The sequence below is a fragment of the Fusarium mangiferae genome, assembly GCF_900044065.1.
Source record: "Fusarium mangiferae strain MRC7560 genome assembly, contig: FMAN_scaffold002, whole genome shotgun sequence".
Lineage (NCBI taxonomy): Eukaryota > Fungi > Ascomycota > Sordariomycetes > Hypocreales > Nectriaceae > Fusarium > Fusarium mangiferae.
In genome coordinates this window covers 1,085,307-1,103,057 of record NW_024573922.1, presented here as the reverse complement: position 1 = coordinate 1,103,057, position 17,751 = coordinate 1,085,307, and the positions used below count along the sequence as shown (strand labels likewise).

The window sequence follows — 17,751 nt, the reverse complement described above, 5'->3', positions numbered from 1 at the left end:
TATTAGACCGTTCTAAATAACACAAAGACCTATTCTGACGGGGCAATTATATGCTTCTAAGCTGAAAGCATTCGCCTGCTAGGAGCCCTTATAGCAACTAAAGAACGCATAATCCTAGTCTTCTATGGCCTCATCCCTAATGATTGCGAACTCAGACCCAGGACTTACTTCGAACTTTTCAACTTCTTCCAATGCTTCCTTCAACTTAGCACGGATCAGTCTGTAATCCTCAAGCCCAACACTGATCCGGATGGTATGTTTCGGAAGACCGTACTTTTCGAGTTTTTCCTGCTCATTGTATGCTGACAGTTGGACAAAAGGAATCGCGATTGTGAAGTTGGTGCCGAAGCTGGGACCTTTGCAAACATCCAAATGGTCGTAAAAGTGCTCAGCAGTTCCACGGTTGCGAAATACCAAACTGAAGACATTGCCATATCCTCCATTAAGTCGGCGGACACCGTTGTAGTTGTAGAAGTCTGGGTTGTAATAAGGATAGTTTATGCGAGCAATTGAATGGTGAGTGGTGAGAATATTCATGATCTTCATAGTATTTGTGTTGGCTCTCTGCACCCTTTCCACTAGGTTCTCTGAGTTTTGTCTGAGGACGGAAATGTCTCTGGGGAAACAAAACACCGATTCATATCGACTTTCGATGGTTTCGTGGAGCTTCTTATAGTGACGAGAATTTGGATTGATAATGACGCTATATCAAGGCATGTATCAGCAGTCGTTGCTATTAAGCCTAAACGTTTTGTATGGCATCACATACCTTCCTCCTGTCACGTTTGCTGCTCCGCTGAACATCTTGGTCAAACTCGTCGTTATGATATCGACATATGGCAAAATGTCGACGTTGACAAAGTTGCCAACTGTTTCGTCGCAAACAACGACGAGATCATATTTCCTTGCTAAATCTCGGATTCTTTTCAGGTTGGGCGAAGTCAACTTGATGTTACTCGGTAGCTCACAGAAGACAGCGTAAATCTGCTTCTCATTGGGGTTCAACATTTGCTCAAGCTGATCCAAGTCCTCTTCACGGCCCAATCTGAAGGGTATGACCTCTTTCCATTGCCCCCGACGAAGATTGGTGATTGTCTCAGGGTAGATCCATCTACAGAAGAACGGTTAACTGGAATCAAGTTTCATTACGGAGACGCGTAGCTCACCCGAAGGTGACAACGCTTGTGTTTGGATTGTTAATCGCGAGTGCTTCAGAAGCGTTGTAAATTGCGTTCATCCCGTTGGGAAAGATGAAGACGTCTCCGGGCATTACAGCCTTTTCAACTGGACCCTCTGAGGTCGCCAAGCGAGCGATATAATGTTGCAGGCCTGCAAGATCCGATGCGCCACGGTAAATCCACTCTGCGGAGTACGGGTCATGGGAAGGCATCCTTGCAGCCGGTGTGTTGAACTGAGGCAGAGGGGAGGTTGAACGGAGTTCGTCAAAATATTTTAAGCAGTATTCGGCGTGTCGTGTGGTAATGCCAGTGCCTTCGTTTACCCAGATATCCATTACGTGTGCTTTGGACTTGGGGTCAACTAATAACGCCGAGAACGCAAGGTACATAGTTTTATTCTCTGAGTTCGCTGGCTCGGGCGCTGGAAAGCTAAAACGGACGTGTTCGGCGGCCATGTTCTTGTGCCGTAATTGCGCGACGTAGTCGTCTACGTCATCAGAAGAAGGAAAGATATAGCAGGCCGGAAGGTCCACGGATCCTAACCGTTCAATGACAAGTTTGGCGAGCGATCGGACAGGGAGGCAGATGTAGAATCTTTTGATACTTAGCGTCAGATGTGAACAAGATTCGTTAGGGGGATCTCACCTTGGGTAGCTGTAGTCAATTGAGTCCAACACCGTCCTGTCTGCCAGCGCAATATCTCTGACGTCCTGCCAGGTTGGGAGCGAAGAGCTAACTGCCTGGAAAGTGTCAAAGCTGATGCTGATTGAATGAAGTCGAGGGCTCTTACATGAGGTGCTCCAGGTGGATAGATGTTCGGTTGATGCAAGGGGAGCGCCCGGAGGGAATTGGGGTAGACCCCGGTCGGACTCATCGTAAGTTGATAAATAGTGCCCTTAACTTATGATAACAAGCCTAAGCGTTTGCGGGGTTTAGGATCCAGGGCCTAAGCTTATGATAAAATGCATAAATCTTTGTAAAGTTTAGGATCCTAGGCCTGCAAGTCTGAATTCGAGTTCCTTGAACTGAGGAGAGGTATGGGGGAAATTGCTCTTTCTGAGAGGCTCCAGATAAAACCATTTCAAGGTAATCACAAGGAACAATTTTCAAGGGGAAAGTCCAACGTCTGACATGTAAGGGGAAGGTGACTGAAGTAGGAAGTTACGATGCTCCTCCATCGATGGATGTAACACCATAGGTGCGTAAACTCGTAAAACCAGCCTCAATAATTACTGTAGGATCATGGCAAAAGACAACTAGAAGAAGAAAACTAGAAGAAGAAGAAGAAGGGTTTTCCTCGTGAATACTACTTGGGAAAGCCCTCTCCTGTCACCTGTGTGACTATTAACAGAACCGCTTCCAAGGAGAAAAGAACTTCTGACATTAGGCCACGGCACTAAAATAGACTGATGCAGACGCTTACTAGGATAAGACTAAAGTTGTACAAGCCTTTATGTCACTGGAAAAAGAGTTCTTGAATTTCTCTTGCCTCTCGGTCCTATCACAGAATTTGAGAACAGAAACACTGTTCCTTTTTATGATTCATGGCCACCACAGAAGACAGAATTGAAAACTCGCAGCGTTTCGCTAATTATGGTGGTTCATCTCCCGGTATTCCTTTGTAGACTTTTGACGATAATTTGCGATACCATTCAGGACTAGAATGAGTGATCAACAAACCGAATGACCTTTCGCCCAGTCCCACTCAGCTCAAACCCCAGAGCATCATTGACAAATGCGACCTTGAATTTGTGCTCATTCAAATAACTGACATCAAGACAGTCCTTCAGCTGGTCCAAAAGGGTCTGCAAGTGCGCTTGATCCCCCGAGCTCTGGCCGCTCAGCAGACGAATCTCCAACGAAATTTCTTGAGACGGTTGCATCTTGTCTAGTATCACCTGCCAAAGGAGAACTCCCGATTGAGGGTTAGATAATATCGTATTGAGCTTGTCGAATTGAAAGTCGCATCCATCCCACATGAAACTGAAGCGATGGTCGCGGCCCTGTAGGCGAAGAATGCGGCAATGAGGCACATCGTGTTTGGCAAGCCGACCAACAGACTTTTGTGGCAAAGGATGAAGGGAACCGATGTCGCCAGTTATGTAACGTATCACGGGGTGGCGCAGACGTGTCAGTACTGTTTGTGCAATGACACCTTTTTCTCCGTCCGGCAGTGGTTCAGGGATCTCGTCGCTATCACTCTCCGCGCAAGATAGAGGGAGGACCTCAATGATGGTCATCCGTGTATCGATAATGAAATCATTATGGTTAGATCGGGGGTCAAAATCGACGAGAAAGGGACTGCTAGCTCCATAAGGCCCAGCTTCTGCACTACCAAGTATAGAGTATATGGCGACCGGGGCAAGCACCTTGTAGATTTGGACTCTCTGTATCAAGGAAAGCCCTTCTGACGTGTAGATCACTTTTCTGATCTTGTTCTTGTTCTTTTTATCTGGAATGGTCGATATATGGTGGACAATCGATATGATCTGACTGCTGTCGCCGGTGAGGACATTGACGTTGAAGTCTTGCAAGATCTGTACCACAGTCGCAGGTGTACATTGGTGCCCAGCGGCTAGCACAGAAGCCCCGGCATTTTCCATAGTCTCCAGTGTTAAATCAAGCGATCTGGGAGGATGTTAGTGGTGATGGATCTTTGATGGCAGCGCTTTTGCAAACCTGTACAAGCTGCCGCCATGATGAGTCGACAAGACCCAGTCCCCACGTTCAATGATGCCGGTCTTCTTGAGAAATTCGCCGAAGAGGGCCCTATGCCGACGATTTTCGAGCGCATCTGTCGCAAAGAACAAAGGCTTTGATACGCCTCCTCCTCCACTCGTAACGCTGGTGTAGACATTGTGGCGATAAGTGTTCCTCGCGTCGGTGTCATTGATCAGCCGTTCAATTACGGTGTATCTAATGCCATCAGATACTGCCTATGGAATGTGTGAAAAACTTACAAATCGGCTTTCTGAAGCAACGGCCATGACTTCAAGTCAGGCCGTTCGTACTTCAATGCTGCTTTCTCTCTTGCATCCTGAATGGTCTTATTGTCTGGTGGGTACTGAGTAGAGCAGTAGAAAGGGTGTATTCGTGCAACCGCAAGCACGTCTGCCAATGAATATGTCGGGCTGGGGGACATCCTGAACTTCAGCAGCGAGTACAAACTGTTTGTGTCAAGGTAGTATCCGTAGTCGGTTCCCGACCGAATTATAAAATTACTTAGATTCTAGTCTCTTTTCACCTTGCATAGAGTGAACAAGAAGCTTAGTAACATCGGCTAAAGTTGCCTCAGTAGCCCGTGTATCGTTGCCGTGGCTTGAGCTGTCAAATGTCTCGGAAGAGGCCCTTCCCGAGAAACGGCTGAGTCCGAATATCTTTCGTAGTCTGCCCAGACATGGAGCCCGAAAACCACTAAATTAATGCATCTCGTGTTACTATAACATAGAAATTGACGCAAAAGTAGCAATTCATGCAGGGAAATGATCGAAATTTCCCGAGAGGCTGAATACGTAAAAGGTTATTAGTACCTCAACAAGCTATATTTAGCTATTCCTCCCAAAGGCGAGCTTGTCTGATGCAAATCTTGCGGACCGATTGGTACTCATAATTCGCTCCGTATCAGACTGTTCATAGCGGATAGAGATCCTTCGGATGAACTGCATGATGCGGAGGCATTTTCTACAAATAGACATACAGCAATCCATAGCCGAGAACCTGTTGTTTGTGAAGAACTATTTGTTTCAGTCCTGTTTGAACTATTGATTCGTCTTGCCCTTCCCCGCTCTAAGTATCCCATTGGAGATACTGAATGGTCGTGCATCCCATCTCACCCTCCGAAGGTGGCGCTCTGGATCCCTGATTTCATTCCGAGCATGCATCCATCGGCGGTTGTCCATCAAGATAATCGACCCCTTTGGCAGGTCAGACGGCTTCAGATGCATAGTTGAAGACGCCTGTACTTCGCGCCGCACCAATACTGCGCTCAGCTCTTCAAGTGCCTTTGCAGCCCGAGTAGTTAGTGGCTCAATAATATCGTGTCTATAGCGAATAATTATTGAGTGTGGATCCGGGGCGAGAATGCTGCCAGTAATAAATGATGTCTCAGGGTCTTTGATGAACTCCGACGGGATTTGCATTCGAAACTCGGGCGCCATCAAGGCTTTTCGTGTTTCCGGTGATAGAAACCCAATGAGGCTGGCTACGTTCATCGCAGAGAGGGTGCCACCTCCATAACGATCATGTTGTAGGACCTGGAGGGCAAAATATCTCGGCAATGGATCTTCATAGCTGCAGTCGGTGTGCCATGAGAACTCACTCATAGTTTCAGAGCGAGCATGATGAACTCCTGTAGTGGCGGCGGGTTTCGGCCGCACGTCCCAGAACCAGCCTCTTGTCGCACTATGAGTAATTGGCAAGTGATGGCCATGATGCTTGTGCATACTCAAGATGACATCCCGAAGGTAGTCAGAAGAGTCATCGGGAAAGCCCAGGCGGATCTTGAGTAGACCGGAAGACTGAAGCTCTGCCGCAACTTCGTAAACATGTCCGGGATCACGAGCACAGGAGATATGTGGTGCATCAAGAACCCGAGGTTTGCGTTGTAGTGTGCCATGAGAACGAATGAGATGGCGAGAATATGTCGGCCCAAGGGTGCCGAATCTTGTAAGACGCGAAAGTCTAGTCGTCATAGCGAAAGACATAGCAGAATGTGTGATGGAACAAGATCTGGAGATAACAGAGCCATTCGAGGAAATTCAGTCTATTATCGACGTTCGTCGAAGTACGTACCGTAATGTCCTCTCTGTAACTCTAGTTGAAGCTGACTATTCTACGGCCGTCCCCATTTTGACACCAATGCAGTCCCCCTTGTGGCTTTATTGTCTCAAACACAGCAACATCAATGGTACTCTTGATCTCGGGCAGCCAGGATGAAGATGAAAGCCAAGTCTGGCTACATGACGCCTCCTCCATAAGCATAAATAGCCTCAGGCGATGTCATCCACCATCTGATAAGTTAGGCTCAAATCTGTAAATTCATCCGTATACTATGCAAACTGGACAGCTTGCACAAATCCACATCGGGGAGGGTCATGGAGAAGTTCGGTCCATATCGCAACAGAGCTTCGACGTGGCATCATTCTCTAATGAGGAAGCTCGATTCCAGGAAAAGCTGCTGAAGGCTTGCCCTGCAAATCTCTGGCACAAGGGTTCTTACACGGCAGGATGTCCGCGGCCTGTCCTAGTGGGCCGACATCACCAACAGCAGCTGGAAAATCTCCATGAAGCTTTGACAGCAGCCATCACGGATGTTGTGCAACGCTGGTGGAGTGACAGAGACGCAAGGTTCCCCGAGCGTATGCCGCTAGAGGCTAAGGAGGAAGAGATTCTGCGAGCACGTCAATCCATCGTCTTTGAGACAGGAAGAAGAAATGAGGTGGCAGCTGACATGTCATACAGTGGATCGAGGGCCAAGTCATTACCGGGAACCTGCCGCAATTCTCGCAGTGTCGGGGATCATGGCGCCCAGACTTTCTCGTGGAGGACAACAGCGAGCGCGAAGAAAACTACTGCATCACGGAAATCAATGCGCGTTTCTCGTTTAACGGGTTCATGCACGAGGCATATGGACAAGCGGCAACCAACGAGAGCATAGAGAGCGCGGAGACGGAGCTTATGCCCGCCACTGACCCGGACACTGTGAGACAATACCCATGCACCTTTCGTTTAATTATTTTGACACAAGCAGATACTGGAGGGGTTATTCAATTTGTTCGATCCCGAGTATCCACTGCATCTTCTGAAAGGTGCCGAAAAAGGCATCGATATCCACATGTTTATTGACGCTGTCCAACATCGTTTCGGCGTAAAGCCACGGCTCATTTCCCCCGCAGATCTCAGACTTTTCCCGGATGCACGCAGCAAAAGCGGGTTCCGGCTGTGCTGTGTCATACACGATGGCGATGGGCAAGTCTCCAGCACCTGGAGATTTGTATCTCCAAATGGTGAAATCTGTGAAGAGATACATCAAGTCGGGCTTGAGTTACATCAGCGGGAACTCCTCGCTCTTGAGCCGGAAATGCTGCGCCAAATCAGCCTGCGCTGTTTCAATGACATGCGGACTATACTTCTCGTACATGACAAGCGGATGCTGGGCATTGTGAGACAGGAGATCCCGAAGCTAGTGGCGCGAGGAGTAGTCACCGCAGTTCAAGCTGAAGCCTTACGTCTCGGCATCGTGGAAACACTCCTGCCTGGTTCTGATGAGCTGAAAGATCTGCTGCGAATGTCCTTCACTTCTCCCGACTTAAGACACGGCTACATCCTCAAGCCCATCCGCAGCGGCAAAGGCAATGGCATCATTTTCGGAGACGATGTCACGGCACCCGAATGGACATCCCTTCTTCAAGCTCTCTCACCGCCGGGTGACGTTTCAGCGGAGCTTTGCGTGGTACAGAGGCTCATCACTCCCCGCGAATATGATTTGGTGCTGCGTGCGTCAAACGGAATGGTTCGATATCCTCTGGTGGGTACGTATCATGTTTCAAACGGGAATTTGCTCGGTCTCGGGACCTGGCGAGCGAGCGGAGGCCGAATTGTTGCTGTATCATCTGGCGGATCTTGGATTTGTTCAGTCATGAAAGGTGAGGGAGAGGCTCGGGAAGAATGAAATGCAAGTATTCTTTGGTTTCTTTTGAACTTTGCTTGCCATTCCTTACAAATTCTGTCCACTATCTATCAGAGACTGTCGACTATCTTCAACGAGCTAGATCACATTGACTTCTTTGCCTGAAGACAACCATTTGGCCTTATTCGCCAAGCCTCCAGAAGTAAAGATCTCCTCCAAAGCCTTACCATCCTGCGTAAAGTGCGTCCACGACTCAAAATGCATAGGGACAAGGATATCAGCCCCCAGAACTTCCATCATTCTCACAGCATCCTCCCCTCCCATTGTGATCTTTAATAATCCTGTAGGACTCTTGGGGCTAGGCAACATTGCCTGTCCGAGATTCGTGAGTGCAACCACGACATGATATCTCTCACGAAGCTTCCTGAACTCTTCCTCAATAAATACAGTGTCGCCGGTGAAGTAAACCACATTTGGGCGTCCATCTGGGCTCGTACCGAAGGACTTTTTGTGCAAGAGAAAGCCTGTTACTTCGCCGCCTGGGACATGGACGCAAGGAATACCAGTAATGCTCCATTCTTCGCCTCCAAGCTGGAACTTCAAGGTTTGCCACGGCTCAATAGCGCATGTACCAGGATAGTCAGATAGGTTCTTTGCACCGTCGGGCGTAGTAATGACTCTGCGGCCGATGAGGAGTTGACGGCCTGTCTCATCCAGGTTGTCCACGTGATCTTCATGACTGAGCAAGACGCAGTCAATGATAGGGATTTGTTTGATTGTTATAGCGGGGCCTTCTTGCATGGTGAGGAAGAACTCTCCCGGTTTTAGCCCAATTGCTTGCGACCGGTCATGGCTCTGAGGAGCGTCGTCGAAGATGGGATCAGTGATGAACTTGACACCATCGATGTCAACAATCGCAGTTGCTGTTGTAATGTGAGTGATGGTGACTTTGCTATTAAAATTCTCGGGAATCCTCATTTTGATAATACTTTGTACGGCGGTGATTGCACGTTACAAGTAATGAGGTTTGCTTGGTTCACCAAGGCCAGCCCCATCTTGCAATAGCTTTAGATATATAACAGGCAAGGCCCGATGCCGTTATCCATTTATCAGCCAGCTGATAAATTAAACCCCGAGGAAAATAAGATTTCCTTGGATGTGATAATGTAATCATTGGTAGTGTCGGGCATGTTGGTAATTTTTCCGTCTCGAACGTATGTAGCTCGGTGGCCTGTCTTGAAATAGTGGATCTGGGCCTCACTCTCAACCCAAGCTTGAGATCTCCATGATTGAATCAATAGTGCATGTGCAACACAACCCTATGACGCGTTTCAATAATTAGAGAAAGCCTCTAATCAGAATTCGTGTATTAAATGAAAATATCAACAACTAAATCAGACTGCGTAAGTTCAGTAGCGCGATACCATCCTCGCCGCTGACAGGACCACTCTCATCAGAAAATGCCTTTATCTAAGAAACCCGAGCCTTTAAAACAGAATATCTGATTACTCTTCAGGCTTACGGCCCCAAACAACTCGCTGCTTGTAGTAAGGATGATGCTTGCCCGAGTGAATCTCCCTCCGAGCATGCGCAAGGAACACATGAATTTCCGACTCCGTCCAACCGATTGTGTTAGCTACAAAAAGCACAAAGCCTTCGGGATCGGCAAGGAACGCAAGCTTGCCGAACTGGCCGAGTTCTTTCAGCGCTGGATCTTTGGGCCAGCCACCAATGGGGGTCTGTATTGGAATGTTATCAGTCATTGTGCGCGACTTCATACAATCGTTGCGTACCTTGTACTCGAATTGCTGGATATCAACAAAGCCAGCAGCTTCCATGGCTTTCCGCTGCAGCTCTTCTTCATATATAGAGAAGCTCACACCTAGCTTCTTGGCTCCTTCGATGAACAGCTTACCCCACTGGCCCAGCGCAGAGCTCTCCTTCACTGTGTCGTCGTCGCTGGTGATGATACCCGAAGGTTCGAAACTCTCGACCCAACCACCTGGCTTACAGGTTTTGTAGGCCTCACGGAAGAACTTGTACCAGTCGGGAATACTGCCGATCAGCCAGCGGATGTGGATGTAGTCAGCTGAGTCGGGCGCAAATGTCCACTCTTGGGTACAGTCTTCGATCTCACTGAAAGCATGTCAGTATGTGCAATCGACAGTTTGGAATTGGTTTAGGGGACTCACAATTGCAGATTCGGTGGCACCCAGGAGGGCTGGATTGGCGATACATCGGTGCCGATAACCTCAACGTTAGGATACTCATCGGCAAAATCTCTGCCGAAGGTTAGCGCGCGGCTCGAATTGCATTCTGGGGACGTACAAAGCCCAGATACCTAAATGGCATGTCAGCTAGCACACAGCATAATCGAGGTAGGTTTTACATACCGGTACCGGTTCCAATATCAAGCGCTTTCTTTTTAAATACGTTAGCATTTAATCATGTCTGAGAGACTATCCATTCGTCGCTCACTGTAATTTTCTCAGTGTCAAGGGGCGCGAGGTGCGTCTTTCCTCCAATGCCCAGCGTCAAACAGTGGTGGCTAGTAGAGATCAGTCATCGTTCTGGATAAAATTCGCGATTCAACTTACTTGATGTCGAGCAGTTCACTTTGCCTCTCATCGTTTGCAGCCCTATTCGAGTGAGCCTCGGTCCACGACGAATACATACCGAAATAGCTTACCAGTACTGTGAACTGCCAATTTCCCTATGATATGTCCTCCCATGAAGCTTGCGGTATTCGAAAATACTAGAAGACACTGAATCTGTTGAGGACGCGAGACTTTCTTCGCTCAGCGAATGAGCATCGTCGTCTGCGTTGGCATTTTCCTCCTATAATCATGTCAGCATAATATGCACATAAGCGACCAACATGAAACCTGTAAGCATGTTGGTTTGTCGGCTTTATCTCACCTCGGCAAGCTGCTGCCAATGCGTAGGTTCCAGAATGCCGGTATCTCCAACATTCACCTGCGCATGTTGAGGGGGGCTCTTTGAGGGGCTCTTTGAGGGACTTTTGCCAGTATTCTTGGCAGGACTCGTCTCGCTCTTCGGGCTTGTCGCAGCCGCTGGCGGTGTCGACATTCTGAGTCCTCGTATATTTGTCGCAAAGACCTTGTTCGTTGGGGTCCTTTTAGCTTTCGGGAGCTTATATAGCGCAGAGTCTATGTGGGAAAAAGAGAAAAACCGAAAAAACAATCTGGGAATTTTCGGTCGGGGGAAATAATGATAAGATAAATTGTTCTACTCCATATTTGGGGGGGGTTCGGCGAATTATAGTGATGAGACTTGGTGGTAGACGAACGAATGAGGTGCTTGGCCGAGAATTAGTTGATCAGCATGGGGAGACGTGTCAGTTCGTGCAGGGTTCGAGGTGGGGGGAGCATGCATCGTTTCGATGGTAGAAAACGTGCTAAAGAAATGGTTAAATCATATCATGTTTGAAGTCACTTGAATGATGACAGTGCCCAGCTAAATCAAGCGCAAGCTCAAGATCCCCATTCCCATACTCTCGTCTCAGCTTGTTTAAAGGATACTTCTCCTCGCGACGCTCACCTGAGCTACGAGAACTAAGTCAACATGGATAACATAACACTAGCCCGATAGGGTATGGCATGAACCCCCTAAAAATGACCCTGGCCTGCCTGGGCAAGATTCGCCGATGCAGTGAAGAGGTGTCAATGGCAGGTTGATACATCGATGATGCGACTGCTTGCATCAAGACGACTACCAGTGCGCCGCGGCGCCAGCAGATACAACTTTGACTACAAGAAAAGACCGTTCACTTATTGCTGACTACCAACGCTTGCTAAAAGTTCCTCCTCCCAATCATCGTCGCGCGCATCCCATTTAGCAGGAGGTCCTGTACCATCATCGCCATCAAACCAGTATCCCTCACCAAGTCTCGCCTCGCATGCCATCCCCTTCTTCTCAAGAAACCTCATAAACCGACCTCCAGGCACATCTCCAATCGGCTCACCACGTTCCTTCGATCCAACAACAATTCCCTTCAGATAAACGCGCTTCAATGCAGAAAACTTTCTCTCCGTCAACGCTCTCTCGAGCATATTCATCAACCTCTGGCTACCAAGACCGTCTTGGTCACTTCGGAAAAATCCCTCTGCATCATCGACGGCACCGTCTCCATGCTCTATGCCAATTTGTTGTTCTACCGAAAGTGTCTCAAGCGTTTCACACGAGGCTTGTAAAATATTCTCCCAGTCTTTATGGGCGCAGACTTCGGCACTTGTTGACCAGAAATAACTAACCATTCTTGCTGACAGGTTGCTCTGCGATGGCTGACAGAGATGTAAATGTCGCAGTCGTGGCAATCTCAATGACGTCGCATCTTTGCGAAATGGTAAGAAGCCGGATAAGGGTCTAGGTATGACAGCCCATCCCCGGAGTCTACCATACGTGGGGTCCCCGGGTGGACTGTAAATATCTTCAGGCAAGCGTGGAAAGTCGTCTTCTATAGTTGCTCTCGATTCTATCGGTTTGTAAAGTAGTCCGAGTTCGAGTCGATCGACGCTTGAGCAGGACTCCAATATCCATTTGACGACGGCCGTAGGTATAGAGCCATCGAGCTTTACATAACGGAGCTTCGTAAGTATAGTAGCAGATGGGCAGAAAAGTCTATACTCATCCTGGTCAAAGTAAGAGGAGTCGCCATATAGTTCAAGAGCCTTGATGTTGGTAAAATATGGCAAAATTTGCCAAAAGTCTGTCTTTGACCGGACAACGGTACAGATAGACTCAACTCGTGAACACAATTGTTTCAGACGGTCTATGTCCTTGAGCAACAGATCCTGCAACATCTCGAAGAACTTTTCTGCCTTGCATTGTCCCGGGTATTTAGTGTCCCAGTGGTAAAACCGGTCTGATGCAGATATCATAGGCGAGGGCTTTTTCAAGTCGCTAGCTTCGTGGAATGTATGGTGATGAAACTCGATATTGGTCCATAAAAGGGGCTCAGCAAGACTATTGAGCTTTTTGCAAGCTCGCGATAGTTGGGCAAGTTCGTGAGCTGTGACCTTGGTGATAATAATGCTGACAATCTCATCGGGTAGGGAATTCATCGTTGAAGGGCGTTGTGGGTGGGATCTCAAAGCAACGAAAAATTATAACAAGGTAGCATGAAAGAAACTGGGCGAAATAGGATATTTATCAAGAATTTAGAGTATTGACGATAATAAAACAAGTCAAAGCTCAGGCGGTCAATGACTCAGACGGGGAGCTAAGATTTGTCGCTCTGGATTAATTGATTGAGGGACCTGAAGCCCCGCAATCAAGGCTGAAACTGGGGTAATGCAGCTTGCCAGACATGTACCCTAGAGTAGTTGTCTGCCACGAATTCCATAGAACACCTTTGAAAGCGTTCCTCTATCTGCAAGGCTGGAAAGATTGGCCTGAGACCTTCAAGTTTGATGACTAAAAGGTGAGTCCGAAATCGAATTGCTGTTTGCGGGTCCTTCGTCACTTACCGATGAATCTATCTTGCAATCTGACAACTTCCGTCGGGATTCCATCTCTGGACAATCGTCTCACACTATAAGCTCCGCAAACTGACGTGATCATTCGGACACATTCAGCAAGTCGGAGACATTTTGTTAGATCTAATGATAAGCCAGAGGAAATCCTCCATATGACTTTGTAAAACGCATAAATTCTACGCCGCCGCCGATCAATTCTGACTTCGAGCTGAACCCAAAGCATTCACAATTCCATCAAGCCCCGCTCTCTTGAAGTCTGAGGCCCAGATGGCTTCCCCGATCCATAAAGTAGCCATCGTCGGCGTAAGTAATCATGGCCAGTGGTAAGACCGACTGACAAACAGACATGATTAGGCTTCTGGTCGGATCGGCGCCTTCATCTTCAAAGCTTTGCACGACAGCAAGAAGTTCGACATCACCGTCATCAACAGATTCGGCTCCAAGCCAGCCGAATATCCTGCCATGACAAATGTTGTTCAAGTACACGATGAGTACCCACCACTCGAGATGGTACAGGTCTTTCGTGGCCATGATGCTGTGGTACTGGCTTTGGGCTTCGCAGCAGAGGAGCATCTCCCCGAGCTAGCTCGTGCTTCTGTGGAGGCCGGTGTGAAGAGATTGATCGCGTCGGGCTACGGCGCTGACACGACTAACAAAGACACTGTAAGAGTATTTCCTGTCGCAGCTGCGAAAGCTCGTATGGTTGAGCACCTCAAGTCTCTCGAGCAGCCGGGCTGGTCTTGGACTGAAGTTGCTTGCGGAGTTATCCTAGATTTGTGAGCTCATTCAATTCCCGGGGTGTAGTACTGCTGTTGATAACCTCATATAGTTCCATTCAAGTCGGCTTTTTTGGTATCGATCCTGGGGCCAAGACAGCTCAAATCCTAGATGACGGGAATGCCAAGTTTACCGCTACTACACGTGATGGTGTCGGTCAAGCTGTCGTTGGCATTCTCAACCACCCTGAAGAAACAGCGAATCGCATTATCTATATCTCATCGTCAGAGCTGTCTTTGAATGGTCTCCTTGAGGCCGAGCAAAAGCTCGTTGGTAAGGAAGGATGGAAGGTTGCCTATGTTAAGACGGATGGAGAGATCGCCAAGGCACAGAAGATCGTTGCAACAGCCACTGAAATGATGCCGAGACTGATGGCTATCGGAAGACTGGGCCTTGCAGTCATTGTCCAGGAAGGATTTCAAGCGAATTTTGAGACAAGAGGCATCCTTGATAATGACTTGTTGGGAGTACCACAGGAGAGCATCGAAGAGGTTGTTGCGCGAGTCAGGAACGGGCGCTAGAGTTGCGTATGTTGGGAATACCGACACGAGAATGAGGTAGATACTGTCAGGTATTTCTCATTTTTATCAATATATGTGAATAACTACATCTTCTGGTCTAATATGCGAGCATCGCATACCCTTCATTGCGGAGCTTGTGCAACAATGCTTCTTGATGCTAATATGTCGAAATAACCAAAAGAAGTGGATAAACTTATCCCACCAGTAACTTCTGACCTGTGCAGGGCAAGCCTTGGCTAACGATATGATTTGCCAGCGATGTTTTCAAGGTGAGGGGAATGCTCACGTGTGGAGAAGCGTCGCATCTAACTCGACCCATATCCGGCACTCAACTTCAGCTGACGTATCCTCAGCCTGATATCTCGAAGGCGATTATCTGCTAAACAACAGTAAGGAAGAACTCAAGCGGGTTCAAGTTGAAGTTACAGACAAATGCTAGCAGCAGCACGAGCAGAACTCGCGTCTGGTGATTCAGCCGCCGGCCCAAATGGTGCCTCCACAAAACCGCCCAAGAAGCGCGTCCGTAATTTCACGGCAGATGATCGGGCTGCACATCGCATCTTTGAGAAGAAACGCCGAGAGCTGTTTCGAGAGCGACTCAATGTGAGATCATTCTATTAATCCGCACTACGGTATATCTAACGCTTTGCCGTAGGACTTGGCAAAAGAACTTCCCGCGCTAGCTGGGAAGAACCCCGCCAGGCTGTCCAAGCACGACGTGATTGAAGAGAGTATAAAACGGCATCAGTTTGAGCGTGGCGCGTGCCTGGATGTGATACAAGCTTATAGAGCCATGGTTCAGGAGCGAGATGAGTTGCTGGCTGAGGTGAATACCTGGCGAGCTACGGCTGCGATGCCTAAACTTCATGCGACGAGCAACGGGATGAACCTTGATGAGATGGGGAAGCTGGAGACCAGAGTTCGGGGTCAACAATCAGAAAGCCTTCGCACAGATGTCCGGGAACTAGCCCCAGTGGACACGAGCTATCCTATCGTCAACGATCCGACTTCTCAGCCTTCCTTTTCTCCTCCGACTGATTCTATTCACCCAGCAGCAGTACCCCACCCAGCCTTGATCGGCAACGAAGAAGGCAATCTCATTCAAAGCTCGTCATTCGAGGCTGTTGGCCCCATATCTGATCCGAATGACCTTTTGAACACGACCATGGCACTGATGGAAACGCAACATTTGCCAAATCAAGCCATGATGATGCCACTGAAGCACATGGCGGAGCCCGACGTGGGTGCAATTGCAGAACCGCAACTAGAGAATGGCAGGCCGATCTCCAACATTCACGACTTCCTTGCGGACACTTCAGGCGATCAGATATCTCTCGCGGGTTGGGGTACCGACTTTCCTCTTTCAGCGATGGATTTTGGGCCAGATACGACACTTCAACAATATTGTTTCTAGTACTCTTGGTAGAATTGCTCTGGTGGTCAATTTCGGGCGATATCGAGATTTATCTACACTTTGGCAAGCATGGCTTCAACCTTCGCCTTGCTTCGCTCTTCACCACCAATAAACAGTGTCAGCGCATCGGCCAAGCGAGTCTTGGTCGCTTTATCAGCCTCATTCGCTTTGTCAATCTCAGCACCACCGTTAGCCAGATAGTCGACATCAGTACTGGCTAGTTTTCCATCCCAGTCTGGTCCAGCCAAGGGATCGATAGAGAGGAGCTTTTTGAAACGCTCCGGCAATGGATTGGCGTTCTTGTATGCATGGATAGGTTTGGGTAGACCTTCTCCGGGTTGCTTGGAAGCGTCGTATGGAAGTTTAGAGAGCTTCTCGAGGACGGTATGGGAGATGGTGGCTGAGTGGCATCCCATTTCGCCAGCGGCCATAGCCTCTTGAGGCGTGATAAAGCTCGGGATCTGTCAAAAACAACCTGGAAATGGTGATGTCTTTCTTACCTGGCGTTCTTCACAAGGGGTTGTTCCTTTCCAGTTTCCTTGTAAAGCCGTTTGTATGTCTCAAGAATTTGGACGATACGCGGGGAATTGGGATGCTCCAGTGCAGGGTCGGCAACGTCTGGCCAAAGAGATGGCTCATCATGCGCCCGCGTTTCTGTAGTTTTGTGTTAATGTTATACTTCTACTGCTTCTTCCTTAACGTACCGTTGTAATAAGGACTGATGTAAAGCATACCAGCCTGGCTGCAAGCGATAGCCTGCGCAAGACTGAAAAGTGCTGTGCCAAGTGTCGGAATACCCTCGGCGGAGAGAATCTTTGCAGCGTTGAGAGCAGGACCAGTGGAAGGAATCTTGATGCAGAATCGCTCTCGCGAAATTCCAGCTCTGGCGAATTCCTTATCGTAAAGGCGTGCATGATCAAGAGTAGCTTGGGTGTCGTAAGCCTTGGAGGGAAGTGTTTGCAGAAGAACGCGGCCCTGGATGGAATCGATGTTCTTCTTGCACATGAGAACAGCCTGTGAGCTAGTGAGCAGGTTTTCCATCAATACTGGTGAGCTGCATCAATTACCATGCGCGTGTAGACGGCGAGCCAGTCTTGGTCTTTGAGCTCCTTTGTAGTTTGTTCGAACAACTCCTTGTTCGAGTCATCGCCGAGTTGGATGTCAACCCAGAGTTGATTGCTGGTCTGATCGTGGAACTTGAATGGCATGGCTTTGATCCACTCTGGAGCCATCCAGTCGACATCCACGTTGACTAACATCATTAGCATCACAACGTTAAGCCCTTCTTCAAAAGAGAAACGTACGCTGCTCTTCGAGCTTGTCAAGCCACGATTGAGTTCCAGTGCTTCCCATAATGGATAATGTTTGTAGAATGCTCTGCTTGGTAGATGTAAAAGATGGTTGTCTTCGGTGACTTACTCTTCTTGGTGCAGCATAGACGGCGGACGACGAATACGCTTATAACCATACTTCTATCAATTTCTCAATCCACAAATGGCTCCAAATTGCCGAGTTTGCGACCGTAATGTAACCTGCCCTGCGTGTACCAAGTCTCTGTGCACTATTCCCCTCCTATGCCCTGCGTGTGCCAGTCCATTCCGTCCAGTGTTCCCCGCTCGTGCCCTGTGTGTTCCAATGCCCTGCGTGTGGCATTTGCATGTTAGTATATTCGAATCGGCCAATCGGGTGGTTGACCCGACTGCACTGGCAGCTCCTTCGGGGGTAATTGTTCAGT

The 17,751-nt window shown here is 48.5% G+C and overlaps 10 protein-coding genes across 10 annotated transcripts; 3 read left to right on the top strand and 7 right to left on the bottom strand.

Moving 5' to 3' along the window:
• Positions 1-114: 114 nt before the first annotated feature.
• FMAN_06340 (related to cystathionine beta-lyases/cystathionine gamma-synthases) lies at positions 115-2,052 on the bottom strand (the record flags this gene model as incomplete). The annotated part of the gene is made up of 5 exons (XM_041826892.1): positions 115-703; positions 770-1,111; positions 1,167-1,772; positions 1,824-1,918; positions 1,969-2,052. The coding sequence occupies 5 exons, from the start codon at positions 2,050-2,052 to the stop codon at positions 115-117; spliced, it is 1,716 nt and encodes a 571-aa protein (XP_041677909.1).
• Positions 2,053-2,836: 784 nt separating this feature from the next.
• Positions 2,837-4,320, bottom strand: FMAN_06341 (uncharacterized protein; the record flags this gene model as incomplete). The annotated part of the gene is made up of 3 exons (XM_041826891.1): positions 2,837-3,806; positions 3,858-4,052; positions 4,139-4,320. 3 exons carry the CDS (start codon positions 4,318-4,320, stop codon positions 2,837-2,839), a joined length of 1,347 nt encoding a protein of 448 aa, XP_041677908.1.
• Positions 4,321-4,723: 403 nt separating this feature from the next.
• On the bottom strand, positions 4,724-5,869 carry FMAN_06342 (uncharacterized protein; the record flags this gene model as incomplete). The annotated part of the gene is made up of 2 exons (XM_041826890.1): positions 4,724-4,912; positions 5,012-5,869. 2 exons carry the CDS (start codon positions 5,867-5,869, stop codon positions 4,724-4,726), a joined length of 1,047 nt encoding a protein of 348 aa, XP_041677907.1.
• Positions 5,870-6,228: 359 nt separating this feature from the next.
• On the top strand, positions 6,229-7,848 carry FMAN_06343 (uncharacterized protein; the record flags this gene model as incomplete). Its single annotated transcript, XM_041826889.1, has 3 exons — positions 6,229-6,588; positions 6,639-6,878; positions 6,928-7,848. The coding sequence occupies 3 exons, from the start codon at positions 6,229-6,231 to the stop codon at positions 7,846-7,848; spliced, it is 1,521 nt and encodes a 506-aa protein (XP_041677906.1).
• A 96-nt stretch (positions 7,849-7,944) lies between these two features.
• FMAN_06344 (uncharacterized protein) lies at positions 7,945-8,784 on the bottom strand (the record flags this gene model as incomplete). The annotated part of the gene is made up of 1 exon (XM_041826888.1): positions 7,945-8,784. One exon carries the CDS (start codon positions 8,782-8,784, stop codon positions 7,945-7,947), a length of 840 nt encoding a protein of 279 aa, XP_041677905.1.
• A 527-nt stretch (positions 8,785-9,311) lies between these two features.
• Positions 9,312-10,896, bottom strand: FMAN_06345 (uncharacterized protein; the record flags this gene model as incomplete). The annotated part of the gene is made up of 9 exons (XM_041826886.1): positions 9,312-9,545; positions 9,600-9,942; positions 9,999-10,088; positions 10,135-10,147; positions 10,200-10,227; positions 10,285-10,354; positions 10,404-10,445; positions 10,496-10,644; positions 10,726-10,896. 9 exons carry the CDS (start codon positions 10,894-10,896, stop codon positions 9,312-9,314), a joined length of 1,140 nt encoding a protein of 379 aa, XP_041677904.1.
• A 701-nt stretch (positions 10,897-11,597) lies between these two features.
• On the bottom strand, positions 11,598-12,890 carry FMAN_06346 (uncharacterized protein; the record flags this gene model as incomplete). Its single annotated transcript, XM_041826885.1, has 1 exon — positions 11,598-12,890. The coding sequence occupies one exon, from the start codon at positions 12,888-12,890 to the stop codon at positions 11,598-11,600; it is 1,293 nt and encodes a 430-aa protein (XP_041677903.1).
• A 681-nt stretch (positions 12,891-13,571) lies between these two features.
• Positions 13,572-14,602, top strand: FMAN_06347 (uncharacterized protein; the record flags this gene model as incomplete). The annotated part of the gene is made up of 3 exons (XM_041826884.1): positions 13,572-13,607; positions 13,659-14,080; positions 14,134-14,602. 3 exons carry the CDS (start codon positions 13,572-13,574, stop codon positions 14,600-14,602), a joined length of 927 nt encoding a protein of 308 aa, XP_041677902.1.
• A 432-nt stretch (positions 14,603-15,034) lies between these two features.
• Positions 15,035-16,016, top strand: FMAN_06348 (uncharacterized protein; the record flags this gene model as incomplete). The annotated part of the gene is made up of 2 exons (XM_041826883.1): positions 15,035-15,205; positions 15,258-16,016. 2 exons carry the CDS (start codon positions 15,035-15,037, stop codon positions 16,014-16,016), a joined length of 930 nt encoding a protein of 309 aa, XP_041677901.1.
• Positions 16,017-16,069: 53 nt separating this feature from the next.
• Positions 16,070-17,369, bottom strand: FMAN_06349 (uncharacterized protein; the record flags this gene model as incomplete). The annotated part of the gene is made up of 5 exons (XM_041826882.1): positions 16,070-16,469; positions 16,517-16,670; positions 16,721-17,030; positions 17,084-17,268; positions 17,321-17,369. The coding sequence occupies 5 exons, from the start codon at positions 17,367-17,369 to the stop codon at positions 16,070-16,072; spliced, it is 1,098 nt and encodes a 365-aa protein (XP_041677900.1).
• Between the last annotated feature and the right edge of the window lie 382 nt (positions 17,370-17,751).